This window comes from Populus alba, chromosome 15 (genome assembly GCF_005239225.2).
Source record: "Populus alba chromosome 15, ASM523922v2, whole genome shotgun sequence".
NCBI classification, from domain to species: domain Eukaryota; kingdom Viridiplantae; phylum Streptophyta; class Magnoliopsida; order Malpighiales; family Salicaceae; genus Populus; species Populus alba.
Window position 1 is genome coordinate 2783283 of NC_133298.1, and position 20040 is coordinate 2803322.

Here is a 20040-nt window from a genome sequence, read left to right on the forward strand (position 1 = left end):
AATGACATAGTTAAAGGTGAGGGAACAAAATCCTTTCCTACATCACACGCCATTTAAAGTTGTTTCTTGTGAAACTTCGTGATTCTGAATACTTGCAGTAAGAAAATTAGAGTTTTCCACAGCTAATCTGCAGATGGTCTTTGGATTCTGTCCTTAAGTATTAAAAATTTTCACCCCCCTGTGTACTTTAGTCTCTCCTCTTCCTATACATATAACCTAACATAACACACTTCATGCACAATTAAACAGAAGTGTAAAGATCTACAAATACAATTTATAAACAGAGAAGGAAACTTGAATTATGCTTTAAATATGGTGATAAATTTGTACCTGAACATAAATGTAGTGTTAAAGGGATTCATTTGATTGAGGGAAGGGGGGGGATGAAAAGGAGGAACTCTTACAAGCAGAAGAAGAGGATGGGTGGATGTCATGAAAGATATTAGAAATGAAGAGTATGGGATGTCACTGAATGCCTTTGCTGATTGTTATGCCTATAACACCATTCAGATAAGAGGGTGTTGTCAGGACGGGATTTGATCATCTTAATTGATAGTGGAAGCACTCATAGTTTCATAGATGAGAAGGTGATTAAAGGACTCAAAGCTGTCATTGTTAAAACCACAGTTCTGACAGTCATAGTGGCTAATGGTAACATTATGAAATGTGACGCGTATAACCTAAAATTCAAGTGGTTCATATAGGGGCATGAGATTTCAAGCTAATTCGAGGTTATTAAAGTTGAGAAGGTGTGATATAGTTGTATTGGGAGTTGATTGCTTGAGGATATTCTCACCAATATTATTTGACTTTTACAAGATGAACTTTCTTTTTAAGAAGGATGGAAGGATGATCGAGTCAAAAGGAATTGTAGAGAATGCCAGTTCATAAATGGTATCGATTATGAAGATACATAAGAGTTTTAAGGAGGTTGTTTTATGGTTACATTGGTCAGTTCTTTCCTTTAGAAGTTCAAGAAGAGAGGAACCAGAGAATAACAGTGGTTCAATTAGAGGCTATACTAAAGGAATACCAGCAGTGTTCCAAGAAACTAAACACTTACCATCAAAGAGATCTATAGACCACAGAATCCCTCTCATTCCAGTTGCTAACAGCCAGTAATAATAAGGCCTTATAGGAGTTCTTTCTTACATAAGGAAAAAATTGAAAATATGGTAAAAAGAAATTTTGCAGAATGGAGTTATACAACCTAGCTGTATTCCAGTTCCTTTAGCTTCCACCAATTTTGTCAGTAAAGAAGAAAGACAACACTTCGAGATTTTATATAGACTCAGGCCAACTCGATGATCTAACCATAAAAAAAAATTCCTATTTTCCTTTGATCGATGAACTGTTGGATGAAACTACATGGTTCACAGTTCTTCTCAAAATTGGACTTGAGGTCTGGATACCATTAAGTGAGAATCCATGATAGTGACACAGAAAAAATGACATTCAGGACTCTCCATAGGTATTATGAATTTAGAGTAATGCCATCTAGCTTGACTAATGCCCCTACAACTTTTCAAGCTTTGATGAATCATATTCTGGAGCCTTTTATAACGAGATTTGCATTAGTTTTCTTTGATGATATCTTAGTGGATAGCTCAACATTTGAGCTGCACCTTAGTCATCTAAGAAATATGCTAGAGACACTCGGGAGTAATCAATTGTTTGTGTAAAGTAAGTCTAATGCTTTTTGTGAACAAAAAGTAGAATATCTAGGACAAATCATTTCACCTGAAGGAGTTGCTACCGACCCATAAAAGACAAACAACTATCAAGGAGTGGCTAGCACCCAAGTCTGTAAAGAATTGAGAGGATTCTTGGAATATTCCCGGATCATTTTTATAAGTTACATTGGTCTCTTCTAGCTTCTATAGTCACTGACAGGGACAAGATTTTTACCAGTCTGTTCTGGAAGGATTACTCAGATAATGGGGGTTAAAATGCTTATGAGCCCTTCCTACCATCCACAAATTGATGGTTAGCCTGGACGAGTTAATCAATTCTTGGAAACCTACCTTAGATGCAACTGTTTAAGTAGAAGATCAACTGTTTCTTAAGCTACAACCTTTAAGACAAATGAGTGTGTAGCCTTAAGGAGAAATTCTATCAACAGAAAAAGGAAAAAATGACTGAACCTGAGCACCTGCTAGCGATATTTTACATAATAGAGATGATAGCAATTCTATTAACAGGAAATATCCTTAAGCTGTGATATTTTTCTCATTAGGACACCCTTAAGCTTCCCTCTTGCATCTTGATAGGTTTATTTCTTTTTATATGATTTTCCAGGTGCATTTTTATCATTATTTTTTAGCCAGTTCTGCAAATTTGGCTGAATTTGTGCATGTTTTTCTTTCACCTTGTTTGGCCTTTGGCCTTTCTTGGTGTTTCGTAACTCGCCAAAAAGAGAAAGAAAAGGAAAGAGAAAACAATTCTCATCATATAGCTAGGAAGCAATCATCAAAGTAAGTTTAGTTGAAGATAGAAGAACTACACGGGGCAGTCAATTATTTGATGTTAGAACAACTGCATATAAATCTCAAGGACACCACACAACAGATACAGCTTGGTAAAACTACACAGGTCTCATTATTGCGTTACATCTAAAATAGGATTGTAAGAGACTGGTTGATTTGAACCAAATCTCAAGTTTCACTTCACACTTCTTCAACTATGGCACTTTTCAACTATGGCCTGGTGAATTAGCAAACCTCCCTTCATTTGCCTGTCCACACTTCATACAAACCAAAATAGAGCTTGGTATCGTCCGTTTCTTTACTAACATCAATCACAAAGTCCGAGGTAACTGATTTCTTGTCTTTGCTTACATCTGATAGGTCGACTTTGCTTCCATCTGTACCTTCCCTTCTTCCCTAACTTGGCCATCATAAAAACAGGACAACCACTCCAACCAAATGCATCTGATTTCATCGATACTTCGAATTTAATTTTGTACTTCCCTTCTTTTAAGGGGTCCTTCGTTGTACCCGTTAGTTCAAGCCAACACACTTGCACTAGCTCTGCTGGTATTTCATCCGAGCTGCGATATTGAAGCTCAAATAGTATAGTAAATGTCCGTGTTTGCTTAGCAAAGTTTAAAGTTTACACATCACATGCTGCAAAACTAAGTTTCCTTTCCTGCTAAAACTAAATATAGAGAACATGGATTCTTACCTTCGTCTGATCAGGCAATTCCAGTAGCGTTTGTCATTTCCCCATATGATGCTAAACCCCCTCGGCTTAAACGTCCAGCTGTTTTTGTCCTGTAAACACGAAGAGGAATTCTCATCAAGAAAAAAACTTTCAACTTGAAATAATGTGATAGCCTTAGATACAGTTGCCTTGTATAACGGTAAACATTCAAAATACTATGCTTGAAGTTAGCAAGCTGGTTAACAAAATGTTCAGTTGAAGGATTATAATTCGGAGGCCTAATCTATGAACAAACACCGATGAAAGATAATAGCAATCTGACCTCTTCATAAAACACTTTGTTAGGATCGGCGTCGTAATGTGGTTTATTTGAAGAAGACATCTTGAGAGCAAATAAATTCTAGTGTTAGTTTGGTGAGAAAAAGATGATATATTTGTGGATCCACACACAGCCTTTTTATGCAGCCCCAAAGATGCGTTCATTGATTATGTCAACTTCCAAGAAATGAACATCAAAAAGATACTCAACCACACAAAGAAAAAAAAGAATGGAATAAAACTTGGGACGGAAAAAGGATCAAGTAAATGTGCTCTACTTTATCAGAACGAGTGGATCCTAACCTTTTCTTTTCTTTTATGTCTTGATGCTCCATATATGATCAAGAAAAGAATCAATTTGCTTGGCAGCAAGAGTTGGACAAACATAATTTTCCAGCTTCCTAACCACGAAAGTGAAACATATATGATGTGAACGTGTTGCACGATACATTTATGAAAAGGATTGATTCGTTGTAAACATATATGATTTTATAAACAAAATTCTATAGGAGGATTGATTCGGTTGTAATCAGAGGTTTTTAAAGACTCTCGAAATTAAGTTATTTTTGTTAATTTTAATTATTTTTCTAGTTAATTTTAGATTTTTAATCATTTTCTATTTAGATTTGAATTTTTTTTTGGTTAGATCAGTCTTAAATTCTATATAAACAATTTGCGTGTTATTTTTTTTTTTAGATTATCAAGTTTATAAAATTTTTCAAAAAATTTAGAATTTCCTCTCTATTTTTAACCTTAGAGATTGAAAACCATATTTTTTTTATTCACGTGATACATCACGCAGAATATAAAAATAAAAAATTGAGCAAATTTTGCATAGGAAAGAGTTGAATAGGAATCCGAATACTTTCTTGATAAGGATACTTTCTTTGAATCCGAATAATGCCCACCATTCCCAGCTTTTTCAAGTTGAATTCAATGGACGGTTTGAAACTATGAGCAAATTAATTCGGCATTTCTGTGTGGCGTTGTGAAACTATGAGAAATCAAAATTATAGTCCGCCGATGTTTTCATGTTCTGAATCACTTCCGGTGATCGCTATCAGAAAAAGGAAAGTAAAAGAATGGATTCCGAAAAATTTGATACCAAAATGCTTTTGCACTCTGCTCGCGTGATGGGCTGCTTCTCATCGGTAGAGAATCTAAACAAAGGGTTGTCTTACAGCGTCTCCGCCTCTGAACACCTCAATTTAGAGAGATATCTGAAAATCCATGATCTGTGATAAGTCAAAACTATCAATTTAGAAAATCAAAGAGCTCAACAAAATATTTAATTTTTATTCATCAAAATCTACTTGACAAAAAGCTATTAATACAACCCTTTAAGTAGAAAGAAAAAACTAGAAAACTATAATAATATTAAATAGAAAAAATAAAATAAAAAAACTTTCTTTAATTTTGAAAAACTAAAAAAACCTAATATTACTGAAATGGAAAATAAAATAAAAATATTCATTTTAAATAGAAAAACATGAAAAGCTTAATAATAATGAACATGAAAAAATAAAGTTTCCAAAGTGAACAAGAAGAAATAAAAAAATAAAAAAGAAAATATTTATATTGCCAGCTGAAAGCTCATGCATCATTTATGTCCGAACTTTTAATCATGTACGGTATTCAAACAAGATTATTTTCTCTCAAATCCCAGATTAAGATGAAATAATACTCGATTTACAGGGGGAAAAAACGAGCTATTTGAAACATTAAATCAAGCATTTTTTCTCATCTTGGTAAGCAAAATTAAGAACTAGCTGTTATAGCTAGCATTAATAAATTCATGTCCTGTAGAACTGTTGCTTCCTGAACTATATGGCCTCATGAATTAGCCAGTTTGTCCACACTTTTCTAATTACAAGCCAAAACATAGCTTAATTTGGATTTATTAATCATTGGTTTATTTTTAAACATGAGCATCTTCCCTCTCTTCCTATCCTAGCCATCATCAAAACACGAGTAGCAGTCCAAGAAAATGCGTTGTTTTTCATGGATAACTTGAGGTAAATTACTAATTTCAAACCTCTTCCCCTTCGTTACATGATCTGTTACTCCAAACCAACACACCAGTAGCAGCTCTTCAGGACCATCATTAGCTAAACTCACCACAATTCAGCATCTGCAGATTCACACAAAACTATTCCTTTAGGACCCTCTCTAGCTAAACTCTCGAAATGAAGTGAGAATGGTTTAGAAAATAGCAAATACTCTCAAGAGGACTGCCACCTTTGATTAAATTCTGGACTTCCACATACAGGTCACATATTCAAATTATTTAGAGATAGGCGTGTCAGGGTTTTGTAGATGAGGGACGTGAGTCATCCCTGTAATGTAAACCAAAGTCCACTCGACCTTGCTCCTAAACTCCTGAAAACTTAGGACTACAGACTCTTTCATATTTCAATAGCAGAATTTTATTCTGGTGCTACAGATATTTCCTTGGATTTATAAAATATTTCACAGGAGAAAAAAAAAAAAAAAAAACTCACTGAGGTTACATTTATCCATAACTCATCAAGGATAGTACAAGAGTGATGAATTTGAACGGAAGCTCAATCTGGCATTTCTTCAACTACAGCCTCATGAATTTGTAAACCTTGCTTCCATTTTCCAGTCCACAATTCGTAGAGTCCGAAATAGAGCCTGGTATCTTCAGCCTTTTTCGGAACTTCAAACCGAAGCTTCCCATGAGGAATTTCGACTATGTTGCCGATTCTCAAATCTCCTAAATTGATTTTTTCCCATTGGGCAATTCCTTTCTTCCCTACCTTAGCTAGCATGAAAACAGGACCTTCCTCCCAAACAGGATCTTGTTCTGTCATCGATATTTTGAAGCTCAGTGCATACCTCTTCCCTTTGGATAGGGGTTCCGAAGTTGAGCCGTCTATTTCAAGCCAGCATACCGCCAGCAACTCTGCAGGACCATCCGTCCTGAAATTTATGTGTAGAACTTAAGCATCCAATGAGATCTATGTCAGAAAATTATTATTTTATGATAGTTTGCGTCTATATCATTTGATTATTTACAATACTTGAAGCATTGAAACGATATAATTTGATCAAAGGGATAATTCTCTCTACCCTTTCTCAGGCATCTTCCAATAACTTGAATTACTACTCCATGTGATGTGCAATCCCCTTGGTTTAAACCTCCACCTACCTTCATCCTGTAAGCATAAAAATAATTCCAGCTCACCATTAACAACCTCATTTTTACTCATAAAAGATAGATGGGCATTCTCAGAAACCCTCTAATATCAAACTAAAACCCAAGTTTGTTTACAGATTTTATCTATCTATCTATCTATATATAAAATTGGGACTACAACAAACAAATAATAGTCCAGAAATTAGTGGTACTAAAATAGCTAATAATACATCCCACCTTATCGTGTTCCACTTCTGCAGGATCAGCTGCCTCAGACATCTTGAGAGAAAATCGGGTCTAAATATTATATTATTAGTTTTGACAGACTGCAATGCATGATGTATATGAATCCTTATTGAGCCTTTTATATCAAGGGAAAGTATTTTTCTTTGTTCATCAATATGTTCGTGTCAAGACAAGGACATTAATTGAGAGAAAATCAACCACAAAAAGAAAAAAAAAATCGATCCAACGTAGTTTTGAAACAAAGGAATCGTGTAAATGGTGGTCGATTATATCAGAAAGAATGGCATCTAGATATTTTGTTATCAATTAGTGGTCCATATATGGTCAAGTAAAGAATTGATCCATTTTGCTAAGTGATAACTAGATTCATTCTATGAGCATATATAGACCCCCATTAATTGCCACCAAGAGAAAGTTCAATTATGAAGAAGAAAAAGGAATTTTTGCTGTGCAGAGACTTTTCCCTAAGCTAGATATATTTTTAAATCCAATAAACCCACCAATAACTTCAATAAAATTAGTGAATTAGAGTAACTCATATATTTATTTTCCTTTACGTTGTAATTAATTTTGAAGTCTAAATTTAGCAAATCATTTTAGCTATTGTAGGGGTGTGTATTTTAGACATCAATGATATTGTGATTATCCAAGTATTTTAAATTATCTTTAGACTACAATAACTATGTATTAAAAGTCTATACAAGAAGAAGAAAATAGCAGACTCTTCATAAAGGAGATGAAAAAGGGTAGAACCTTTAATTTTAGTCTTTTTCGATAAGTCTTTTATTTTTAGAACTGTGATGTCTAAAGATAATCGTTTTAGAGCCGAACCACGCTGTCATTAGCTAGTCGAGCACCCATATCAGGAAGCCAACACAATCACTGGTCGAGCACCCAGAGCCACCATAGGCCCCCCTCTCCTCTTGGCAGCTTGCTCGTTTTCTCTTCTGTCTCTCTCTCTACCACCGGCCTCCACCACAGCACCGCCAGAGAAGCCGCCGTCCTCAGCCAAACCAGCAAGGGCAACGCCTCCTCCACGCCAAATCTTCTTTCCCCTCCAACATCTCCTTCATCTTCGTCTTCATCTCCTCCTGCATGTAGAATTTGCATGCAGGAGGATGGGAGGGGGGAAATAATTCCCCCCTTCCTTTTCTGGATTGGGCCTATTCGGGCCCAACCTTGATGTCTAGGCCAGATCCGCCCCAGGCCAAAGAAGTAAAGAGGACCGTTGGGCCTAGATCGGCCCAACCTCCTGGGCTAAGTCCAGCCCAGATAGCTCGGCCGGCCTAGCCCACATATTTTATAATATTACTGTGTCTCCCTATATTTGCCAGATACTTATATGAAGTGGAACATTCACCGCAACGCCGTACATGTGCGACAATAGTTGTGCTGCGACAATAGTTGCGCTGACTAAGAAAATTAAAATAACTTGAAATATATATGACACTTACGAAAACAGATAAATACTCAGATGGAAATCCAGATTAGAAATCAATCTGCTTTGCTGATCAAATCACTGAAAATTCCTGGAAGTAGGCACTGGAAATGGATTTTGACCCTCGAAACAGCCTTTGTTGGCTTCACATGTGTTCTCACGTTACAGAGCTCTAAATCAGTTTTTCATAACTAGCGATATAGTAGATGTAGAGATTCTGTTTATCACTTATCTTCTAGAGAGTCCTTCGAGTCAAAGAACTCATCTTGTAGATACTCCTCACGAGATGCGGCAGCAAAATCATCAACATGATTAGTAGATGTAGAGGCCGAATCGTGAACTGTTATTTTCTGAGCTACGACCTCGTCGGGAGGAGCTTGTACTTGCTTCATTATGGACAATTCCGGAGGGTTTTCAGATGCTGAAGTAGACTTGTCAACTGTTACTTCTTGCACTTTGGAGTCGTCCGAAAGGGTATTAGATGTAGAAGCAGAATCCACAGCTGTTAATTCCCGAACTATGGCCTCATGGATCCGTAGACCACCCTTCCAGTTGTTAGTCCACACTTCATACAAGCCAAAATAGAGTTTTTTCTTATTATTTTCAGCGTTTTCATCACTTCTAAACTCAACCCGACACTTCTCCGCCGGAAATTCCTCTTTTTCCCGGCCTAACTTTGATAGATCTATTTGTACGCGCGTATATTCTCCCTCCTCTCCTATCCTTGCCATCACATAAACAGGATCTTCCCAGCCAAAGGAATTCTCTTCATTCATGGATAATATGAAGCTAATTTCATACGCCTTCCCTTTGGTAGCAGTCATTGAACCAGTTACATCAAGCCAACACACCTCTAGCATCTCTGCAGTAACATCCCTAGAGCTTGCAAAGAGCAAATTAATAGAATCATATTGACATAAACAAAATAGTCTCTACAAAAACTACAGCACCACTATTCAGAATCAGCAGATGCACAAAAGGTAGTGACACATTTCCAACATGATGGTAAACCATTGGTCTCTAGTTTAATATACTCACTCCTAAAATCCAATCCTGGCAAGTAAAGAAATAAATCAAAATTTTTTTTTCTATGGTCTCGACCAAAAAATGAAAGGAAACAACAGGAAGAAACTATAACTAAAAGTATGGCCGGAACTTTGTATATTGATTTTTATTTAGCTTTATTATTCTTCTTGATTAGTTTTTTCCAAGTTATTTGAGGTATTTAAACCAATATTTTCAGATTTCATGGCACTTTTGTTGAATAAACTATAGATTTTTACAACTTTAGTAGTATTTTTTTCTAGCCTTAGGGTTTTAGTCGTGTGTTCAACTCAAACCCATAGTTTTCTCTGTCTCATTTAATAATTCTAATTTTACTTCTATTAACAAAAGACTTGTAACATAACAGCAGATGATGAACCACACCAAAATTTGTAACACAACACTTCAACAAGAAAGTAGGTATATATTATCCTCACCTTTCAGAAATTGTCCAAGCTTGACGTCTTTCTTCCTCCGAAATGTTGCTTAAAAGATCCTTTGGTTTAAACGTGATTTTACCATCAGCGTCCTATAAACATGTCAAACAATAGAATTTCCAAATTGTCATCATGAAACCATCTCATTTGACCCCTGATCATCATGAACTGATGTTTAATTACCATTCATTAGTATTCTCACCTGTGAGAGGGCCGGTTCTGTATCCGTCTCTGGATTTTCATTATTTGGAGATGGTTGCTGAGAGTCGTTACTTGCCTTACTGCTGTTAATATTTGTCGAAATCTTCTTAATATCAAATAACGAAAGGTTCTGAATTTAATACACAGCTATTGAAAAGTAAATTAATATTATGAAGCATGTTTTACTCTATTGTTGATCAAGTTGAAAATGTCACTTAAACTTTTTTTGTTATATTAAAGTTGATGCCTAAACGAGTTTGTATGTACCTCAACTAATTCATAAATTTTAAAAATAAATCATTTATTCATAAAGGAAGGCGTATATTCTCACCCTTCAGACCTTTTCGCGAAGGGATTTTTCATCTTGGAGGAGAAGCCGGGAAACAATGATCCTGTACCTTCAGCAGCCTTTGAAACATGCTAAAAAAAAAAATAATCCAAATTGTCATATCTTTTGGCCCCTGATCATCACGAACTGATGATTAATTACCATTCATTAGTGTTCTCACCTGTGAGAGGGCCGATTCTGTATCCGTCTCTGGATTTTCATTATTTTGAGATGGTTGTTGAGAGTCGCTACTTGCCTTACTGCTGTTAATATTTGTCGAAATCTTCTTAATATCAAATAACGAAAGGAGTTCTGAATTTAATACACAGCTATTGAAAAGTAAATTAATATTATGAAGCATGTTTTACTCTATTGTTGATCAAGTTGAAAATGTCACTTAAACTTTTTTTTTTGGTTATATTAACATGAATGTGGACGAATTTATGCGTATCTCGACTATTCTTATAGATTTTAAAAGTAAATCATTTATTCATAAAGGAAGGTGCATATTCTCACCCTTCAGACCTTTTCGCGAAGGGATTTTTCATCTTGGAGGAGAAGCCGGGAAACAATGATCCTGTACCTTCAGCACCCTTTGAAACATGCTAAAAAAAAATAAAAAAAAAAATTCCAAATTATCATATCTTTTGACCCCTGATCATCACGAACTGATGATTAATTACCATTCATTAGTGTTCTCACCTGTGAGAGGGCCGGTTCTGTATCCGTCTCTGGATTTTCATTATTTGTAGATGGTTGCTGAGAGTCGCTACTTGCCTTACTGCTTTTAATATTTGTAGAAATCTTCTTAATATCAAATAACGAAAGGAGTTCTGAATTTAGTACACAACTATTGAAAAGTAAATTAATATTATGAAGCATGTTTTACTCTATTGTTGATCAAGTTGAAAATGTCACTTAAACTTATTTTTTGGTTATATTAACATGAATGTGTGGACGAGTTTATGCATATCTCGACTATTCCTATAGATAAATCATTTATTCATAAAGGAAGGTGTATATTCTCACCCTTCAGACCTTTTCGCGAAGGGATTTTTCATCTTGGAGGAGAAGCCGGGAAACGATGATCCTGTACCTTCAGCACCCTTTGAAACATGCTAAACAACAACAAAACAATCCAAATTGTCATATCATTTGACCCCTGATCATCACGAACTGATGTTTAATTACCATTCATTAGTATTCTCACCTGTGAGAGGGCCGGTTCTGTATCCGTCTCTGGATTTTCATTATTTGGAGATGGTTGTTGAGAGTCGCTTCTTGCCTTACTGCTGTTAATATTTGCCGAAATATTCTTAATATCAAATAACGAAAGGAGTTCTTAATTTAATACACAACTATTGAAAAGTAAATTAATATTATGAAGCATGTTTTACTCTGTTGTTGATCAAGTTGAAAATGTCACTTAAACTATATATATATATATATATATATATATATATATATATATATATATATATATATATTAAAGTGGATATCTAGGCGAGCTTGTGTGTATCTCGACTAATCTTATGAATTCTAAAATTCACGACCATGTAAGCATGTAATGATCCTAAGAAGATTTAAACTTATAACCATTACCCGTGAAAACTTTAGTTATACGAGTAATGGCCTCACTAGAAGTTCAGACGATATCTAAACTTGGACCAAACACAACAACAACAGATTAAAGTCATACAAATTAATAGTGTTTAATTTTTATTGGCCGGACTAATAAATTAGTGAACTTTGTGAAGCACCTCTCCGAGTTGAAAAAAAAACAAAGAGAAAGAATGAAGGAATATGGAGAACAAAACAAAAATAAAAGCGAGAAATTTTTAGAGATATTAATTTTTGTGATTTCATTTTTATTTTCACAAATCTGTAACATCACAATAGATCAACCTTGTTTCTTTTTATTTGGATATGTTATACTCATAATAATGCATTACAACTTGACAATATAGATTGTTTGGAATATTATTTGTTTGTTATTTATGGTTGATAGAAATTGTGTGAATGATTGTGTTTATAAGAATATTGTTCGGAAAGTTTGTAAAATCAATAAGAATGTTTTATTTTGACTTTAAGAGGGAAGATTGAAATAAATAAGATAAATTGGCTCTTATAAAGATATATATATTTTACAGTCTTAAACTATATGTGATATGGCAAGGGGTTGAGATGATAAAGAAAAAGTTAAATTGTGGATGTTGTGTGTAATTGGAAAAGTTGATGAATTTGGACAGATTCGTCTCCTAACTTTTGGAGAGAATTCAAGTAGAAGGATGAGAGAATTAAGATAAAGTTTCTTCATAATAATTGTAGTTTTGGATGTTAGCTAACTAAGAAATTGGTCTTGCTCAATATGGAGCTATAGAACCCCAATTATAGGTCATCAACCGAGATTGGGTCCTGACAGACCTTGTAGGGTAGTGTTTGTTGATGAGCAATTTTGACTATCTCAAAGGCAGAATTGGGTTCTCCTTCCTTCAAAGAACTTGTAGCCTTGTGTATTAGCTTTTCAACGAGACTAATCTCGCTTGAAACAAAGTTCTATAACTCTAGATATAGTTAAAAATCTGATGAGTGTTCAGGCAATAACAGTTCAAATGTCTAGACAGTAACAGTTCAATATTTAGACAGTAACAGTTCAAAGCCAAACAATAACAGTTGGAAAAGTCAAACAGTAACAGTTCAAAGTCAAACAGTTACAGTTGGAAAAGTCAAACAGTAACGGTTCAAAGTCAAACAGTTACACTTCAAAGTCAGACAGTAACAGTTGGAAAAGTCAAACAATAACGGTTCAAAGTCAAACAGTTACACTTCAATGTCAGACAGTAATAGTTGGAAATTGGACAGTAACAGTTCAAAGTTAGACAGTAACAATGGACTTTCACGAGAATACTATATAAATGAATTAAGTCATACGAACACTTGCACATTGAGACACTAACTCTTAAAATATACATGATATATGTATGCATGTTATTATGAGGAAATGAACATGCATAAGAAAGAAACATATGAGTAATAGATGAATATGGATTCTATATAATATCAGCCTGAAGGAATGATAACTATGGTTGGATAAATGATGACAACATTAATGAGTGTAATGAGAAAAACGTAAGATATAAAGAAAGAAATGATTGAAAGAAAGATTTATTAGCTATTGATATGATTATTATAAAACATATCTTTGAATTAGAAAAATTTATGAGATGAGTCTGTGACTGTAGGAGAGACCACCGGTGTGGTGCAACAGCAACAACAGGGGAGCACGAGTAGAGCTTCCATTGCAGGTAGGTGACTTTCACCTTCCTTCTAAATAATGTTGAATAATGAAAATACTTTATCATGAATGCTACTGTATTATGTTAATTCAGATATTAGATTGCCAAATGCTTAAATGTTGATAAATGATCGATTAGCTTCGACTAATGGCATCCGAATGTATGACCGGGACAAACGATTGATTAGCTTCGGCTAATGGCATCCGAAGGGATGACCGGGACAAACGATTGATTAGCTTCGGCTAATGGCATTCGAAGGGATGACCAGGACAAACAAATAATTAGTTTTGGCTAACGACATCTGAATGGATGACCGAGACAAATGAATGATTAGCTTCGGCTAATGGCATTCGAAGGGATGACCGGGACAAACGGTTGATTAGTTCTGGCTGATGGAATTCGAAGGGGATGGCCGGGGTGAGTGAATAGTTAACCTCAACAAATGATGTCTTAAAAGAATGGCCGGATTTAAGATTATAATTGATTGCAAGAATTGGTGCATATATATGTACTGCAAGTTGTGTATACCCAGAACATAAAGGAACTACAAATGTCACGCTTCAAATATGAGATAATGTTAATGCTTCATTAAACTGCCAGACCATTTTCTTATTGTTATTATTATTATTATTATTATTAAGTAATTGCATTCTTGTAAATGTTTTGTACTGCAGTAGGGACGTCATACCAACAAGGTGCCTAGGAAACCCGATACACGGGAACCTACTTTTGCAAGGAATCATGTAGCTGTATTCTAAATCATGATGTATTTTATATGAATCAACGTACTGAATGTATAACTATTATTAGATCCTTTTAGATTATATTCGTGATGACTATTTATAGGATAGAATACAAACTCATGACGATGCATGTATATTTTAAATGTGAACTTCTAATCATGCAAACATAATATTATGAGTTTATGTAAGATTCACTTTTAAATGAAATGTTAGTTGTTGTTGATGTATGGATTATTTATTGATGATGTGAAGGGAACATGTTCGCCGATTACCGACACGATGTGTGTCAAGTACAAAAAAAAAATTACTGTTGTTTTGGGCTTAAAAAGCCGGGTTGTTACAGGAATATCTTGAGCTTCTGATTTTGAAATCAATAGATTCAAAAACCTAAATTTATCTACGTGTACAGGTCTACAACTTTTGTTGTAACCCATTTTTGGGTCCCCACAAAAATAATAATAATAACAATAATAAATAAATAAATAAATTAAAAAAAAAACAGTGTCGTTTTGACACTGTTCCTCTTCCCGCGTGCTGCTAGAGCCCCACACCAATGATTGCAGGCTGCTCCCAAAAACCTGCCGCACACCCTGCCGAAATCAAGGGAGCGGCGCCTTGCTGTCACGCCCAATGGCCGACCAGCCGCCGCGTGACCCGCTCCCTGGCTCCACAGTGAAAAGCCACGCTCATTGGCTCTATAAATAGAGGAGGAACGATGAACAAAGGGAGAAGGAGGAGAAACCCGAGAGAGAGGGAAGAGAAGAGAAGGGAGAGACAAAGAGAGGAGAAACCCGAGAGAGAGGGAAGAGAAGAGAAGGGAGAGACAAAGAGAGGAGAAGAGAGAGAAGGGAATAGAAGAAAAAAACCAAAGGAAGAAGAAGAAGCAGCAGCAGAGAAGAAAACGGAAAAAACAGAGGAGAGAGAGAAGGAAAACGCAGAGCCACCGCCGGCCACCCCACTGTCAGCGCCGCTTCCTGTCGCCACCAGGAGCTCCGCCATCGACGACAACCACCACAGGTCAGCCTTCATCTTCTTGCATGCAGAACGTGCACTGTGCACGTTCTGCAAACCATGAATTAATTACCCGGTTACTGTGCATGTGCACTGTGCATGTGCATGTCACAAACTTCCAAAAATACAAAAAAAAAGAGATTGTTTTTGTGTGCTTGTATTTTTTTTTTTGTATGTTATTGAATAAAAAAAATGAATTCAGTTTATATAGCACAAATATCTAAAGGACAGATAAAAATCATGTTGAATTTTCCATGGAAATGTAGAACATGTATCTACATATAGTCTGGAAAAGTAATAACTGATTTATCAAAGCCTTAGAATTGAGCTAAAATTTTGTTTTTTAAATCACATCAAGTCCATGAAGCTTGAAAGCGAATGTGGTGTGTATTTTTGTTTATGAATGTTTTTTTTATTTAAGATAAAATTGCAAGAATAAAAGAAGAATTTAATATTCTAATTTAATCACGGATAAAGAATCATGAACTTACATGTAAGTTGTATTTTCTAAAATTCGATGAAAGAACAGAATTTTTAAAACTTCTTTAACACATCAAGTCCACAAAGCAGCTTACCTCAGGTAGGGTGCGTTAGGGGTGCTAATACCTTCCCTAACCACAACCAGTCCCTTACCCGCGATCTCTGACAAGACCAGTATATCAGGTTTCCTAGTAGCCCTCAATGAATTACTAGGTGGCGACTCCAAAGAATCAAATCAGCAAAACAGAACGGAATAATTGCCAGCCGATGCCGCGCGCTGGATTTTTTTTGGGGTGCGACAACTTTCATGAAGGGTTCAAAGTCAGATAAATTCATTTTAAAGAATAGAATTTGGCTGCAACCTGGTTGGTCAAAAGGATTTTCTGATCTGATTCAGGAAATTGACAATGCCGAGCATCCCAAACTGACTGAGAGTCTGCTATAAGAACAGTGAGCTTTAGGACTCAATAAAGTTGTAGGTCACTTTTTTAACATGTCATGAGTGACAAAATATAGCTGAGATGGTCAGATATTGTACGAAACCAAGTTAAAATCAGAGCTTAAGCTAGAATAAAAAAAATTGTGATAACAACAGAATCAGTTTTTTTAGTGCAAATTCTGAGGGATTTATCCTACCTTGAAGGCCAGATAAAGAAGGAACGGATTTAGCATTATGAAGAGTCCTAATCAATGTAAGAAACTTGATGATTTTGGCAGCAAAGGGGGAGGATAAAAAGGGCAAAAAACAACTCAAACAAGGTTCGAAAAGCATTTCTTTCTTCTCTACTTTTGTTAATCTTCCAGCAAACATGAGCTAAACTCTTGCATTCGGTTCAAAAGAGTTACACACCATCTCCATCACGTGGGACCACAAAATGAGTAACAACAGCCCTCATATGGCTGGCTGACCTTTCGACATAGAAAAGAATAATGGACCTCATGCATGCCACTTTCCATGTGCAGATCATATACCAAAAATAAACTGATTAATAAACGGTGTAGAAACTACTGCAAACTACTGAAACAAGCATGCTTATAGAAACTGCTAATAAAAAGATAAAAGCATCTTCTTACCCTCTAAAAATCTTCTGTAAGGGACATTCTATCTTAGAGGAGATGCTGGAAAACACTGATCCTTTTGATGAAGTATAAAGTTAAAGGTACGAATCACTGCTGTTCTTCGGTAAAGCAGGCCAATATCTTGAGGTTTAGCCTTTTTTGCAATGTTTTCTTTTGAATTTTAAACTAAAAAACGGTTTAAGTTTCAATTTACCCTATGAGATTTGAAATGATTCCATTTTCATTCCCTAAGGTTTCAATCCCAGAAAGAATACACTTAGTCATAAAAGTTGACAGAAACAAACTCTTATGAAATGATTTGACGAGAATTAATATTTTATTTTCAGTTGTATATCAAAATAAGATTTATATGCAAAGAGAGCGTTTAGCTATTTGAACTGCATCTTGAGGTCACCGAGAAAATAAAGAAATAAATATAAATTAAATCATTTATTCATGAAGGAAGGCGCATATTCTCACCCTTCAGACCTTTTCTTGAAGGGATTTTTCATCTTGGAGGAGAAGCCGGGAAACGATGATCCTGTACCTTCAGCACCCTTTGAAACATGCTAAACAACAACAAAACAATCCAAATTGTCATATCATTTGACCCCTGATCATCACGAACTGATGTTTAATTACCATTCATTAGTATTCTCACCTGTGAGAGGGCCGGTTCCGTATCCGTCTCTGGATTTTCGTTATTTGGAGATGGTTGTTGAGAGTCGCTACTTGCCTTACTGCTGTTAATATTTGCCGAAATATTCTTAATATCAAATAACGAAAGGAGTTCTGAATTTTATACACAACTATTGAAAAGTAAATTAATATTATGAAGCATGTTTTACTTTATTGTTGAGAAAGTTGAAAATGTCACTTAAAACTTTATATATATATATATAAATAGATATTTGGGCGAACTTGTATGTATCACGACTAATCCTATAAATTTTAAAATTTATGACTATATAGACATGTAGTGATCTGAGAGGATTTAAACTCGTAACCATTACTCGTATAAACTTTAGTTATACAAGTAATAGCCTCACTAGAAGTTCAGACGATATCTAAATTGGGACCAACCCTAACTGTCAGCAGATTAAAATCATACAAATTAACAGTGTTTATTTTTTTATTGGCCGGACTAATAAATTAGTGAACTTTGTGAAGCAACTCTCCAAGTTGAAAAAAAAGAAAAAGAAAAAGAGAAAGAATGAAGGAATATGGAAAACAAAAATAAAAGCGAGAAATTTTTGGAGATATTAATTTTTGTGATTTCATTTTTATTTTCACAAATCTGTAACATCACAATAGATCAACCTTGTTTCTTTTTATCCCCTTAAATACTAAATTTTCACATCGCCCTCATATGGCGGGCTGACCTTTCGACATAGAAAAGAATAATGGACCTCATGCATGCCACTTTCCATGTGCAGATCATATACCAAAAATAAACTGATCAATAAACGATGTTGAAACTACTGCAAACAAGCATGCTCATAGAAACTGCTAATAAAAAGATAAAAGCATCTTCTTACCCTCTAAAAATCTTTTGTAAGGGACTTTCTATCTTAGAGGAGAAGCTGGAAAACACTGATCCTTTGATGAAGCATAAAGTTAAGGTACGAATCAGTGCTGTTCTTCGAAAAAGCAGGCCAATATCTTGAGGTTTAGCCTTCTTTTGCAATGTTTTGTTTTTAATTTTAAACTTAAAAACGGCTTAAGTTTCAATTTACCCTATGAGATTTGAAATGAGTCCATTTTCATTCCCTAAGGTTTCTATCCCAGAAAGAAAACACTTAGTCCTAAAAGTTGACAGAAACAAACTCTTATGAAATGATTTGACGAGAATTAATATTTTATATTCAGTTATATATCAAAATAAGATTTATATGCAAAGAGAGAGTTTATTAGCTATTTGAACTGCATCTTGAGGCCACCGAGAAAATAAAGAAATAAATATAAAGTAAATCATTTATTCATAAAGGAAGGCGCATATTCTCACCCTTCAGACCTTTTCGCGAAGGGATTTTTCATCTTGGAGGGGAAGCCGGGAAACGATGATCCTGTACCTTCAGCACCCTTTGAAACATGCTAAACAACAACAAAACAATCCAAATTGTTATATCATTTAAACATTTCATTTGCTCCCCTGATCATTACCGTAGAAGAAATAGTATTCAGACCTTAGAAGGCGGTGCTTTAGAGCCTTTGCAATCCCCTTGGCTAGAACTCTTGGAAAGAAAACTCATGATGCTAAGGAAAGAGTTTTCAAGGAACTAGCTAGGTGGTACAAAGTTCAAACAGTGATGGGAGCTATGTTGTTTGTGAGTATCTATAATTAATTTCCACGATCTAATATTATTCTAAACCCAAATCCATGTATGGTCCCGAAATTCACCTCACTGTTTTTAAAATCTCTCTCCTTCGTAAAAATAACCGTCTGCTAGTATTTTCTTATGATAAAAACCTTTCTCGATCAACTTTCGTTTATCAAATCCACATTTTAAATTATGCATTTAAAAAATAAAAATGTTTTCATACCACCCCATCTAATATTCTAATCTTTAAATAATATATAATAGGATGCATGTGTTCACGAGCTCCACGACGTGATACACTTTTATGTATGTATGTATGTATAAATAATAGATTAAGAGGTTTCTATGGAAAGAAAATTTGGAAGAACTACGATCATATATTGCAGATTGTGGAAATTCAACTTTGATGCGTATAGAACCTGAGATTGCAAAGATTTTAGCATGTGTTTTGTGAAGGAAAATAGTCCTGTTGATTATTTGGCAAAATCAGGAGCAAAAATGAGTGGGTCTCTTCATGTCTGGCATCCTTATCCAATCGCTGTTTTTTTTGTCTTTTTATTTCTACCCTGTACCAAAATTGATTTTCAGGATATTTGAAAGTATATTAATTGTTATTTTTTAAAGTATTTTTTATTTAAAAATATTTAAAAATAATATTTTTTTAAAAATTTATTTTTGAAATCAATGCATAAAAAATAATTCAAAAATACTAAAAAAATTAATTTGAAGAATTTTTTTTTCAAATTTTAACAAAAAACATGTTAAAATTCAATATCAAACAAACATTTTAAAACGC

At 34.8% G+C, this 20040-nt stretch overlaps 2 protein-coding genes across 4 annotated transcripts; both read right to left on the reverse strand.

Annotated features, from left to right (window-relative positions):
- Positions 1–5963: 5963 nt before the first annotated feature.
- On the reverse strand, positions 5964–7299 carry LOC118045216 (protein PHLOEM PROTEIN 2-LIKE A9). Its single transcript, XM_035053795.2, has 3 exons — positions 6878–7299; positions 6574–6659; positions 5964–6423 (listed from the first exon to the last, which is right to left on the reverse strand). The coding sequence occupies exons 1-3, from the start codon at positions 6917–6919 to the stop codon at positions 6045–6047; spliced, it is 507 nt and encodes a 168-aa protein (XP_034909686.1). The 5' UTR covers positions 6920–7299; the 3' UTR covers positions 5964–6044.
- Positions 7300–8296: 997 nt separating this feature from the next.
- Positions 8297–19249, reverse strand: LOC118045217 (uncharacterized). 3 transcript variants are annotated; one of them, XM_035053799.2, is made up of 13 exons: positions 19110–19249; positions 18929–19017; positions 17585–17663; positions 17404–17492; positions 11545–11626; positions 11364–11452; positions 11037–11118; positions 10851–10939; positions 10516–10597; positions 10338–10426; positions 10008–10089; positions 9806–9897; positions 8297–9206 (listed from the first exon to the last, which is right to left on the reverse strand). In XM_035053799.2, the coding sequence occupies exons 1-13, from the start codon at positions 19173–19175 to the stop codon at positions 8549–8551; spliced, it is 1668 nt and encodes a 555-aa protein (XP_034909690.1). In that variant the 5' UTR covers positions 19176–19249; the 3' UTR covers positions 8297–8548. The 3 variants fall into 3 exon arrangements, with proteins under 3 accessions (XP_034909690.1, XP_034909691.1, XP_034909687.1); XM_035053800.2 differs by having other exon boundaries at positions 8297–9200; positions 17585–17666; XM_035053796.2 differs by having other exon boundaries at positions 17585–17666.
- Positions 19250–20040: the final 791 nt, after the last annotated feature.

Excerpts from the sequence above, each read along its gene's own strand:
- LOC118045216 (XM_035053795.2), bottom strand. The coding sequence starts at position 6,919 with ATGTCTGAGGCAGCTGATCCTGCAGAAGTGGAACACGATAAG. Across the intron at positions 6,660-6,877 it reads CAGAAGTGGAACACGATAAG|GATGAAGGTAGGTGGAGGTT; the intron begins GTGGGATGTATT and ends TTATGCTTACAG. Across the intron at positions 6,424-6,573 it reads TGGAAGATGCCTGAGAAAGG|GACGGATGGTCCTGCAGAGT; the intron begins GTAGAGAGAATT and ends CATAAATTTCAG.
- LOC118045217 (XM_035053796.2), bottom strand. The coding sequence starts at position 19,175 with ATGAGTTTTCTTTCCAAGAGTTCTAGCCAAGGGGATTGCAAAGGCTCT. Across the intron at positions 10,427-10,515 it reads CAGAATCGGCCCTCTCACAG|CATGTTTCAAAGGCTGCTGA; the intron begins GTGAGAACACTA and ends TTTTTTTTTTAG. Across the intron at positions 10,090-10,337 it reads TTCGCGAAAAGGTCTGAAGG|CAGTAAGGCAAGTAACGACT; the intron begins GTGAGAATATAC and ends AAATATTAACAG.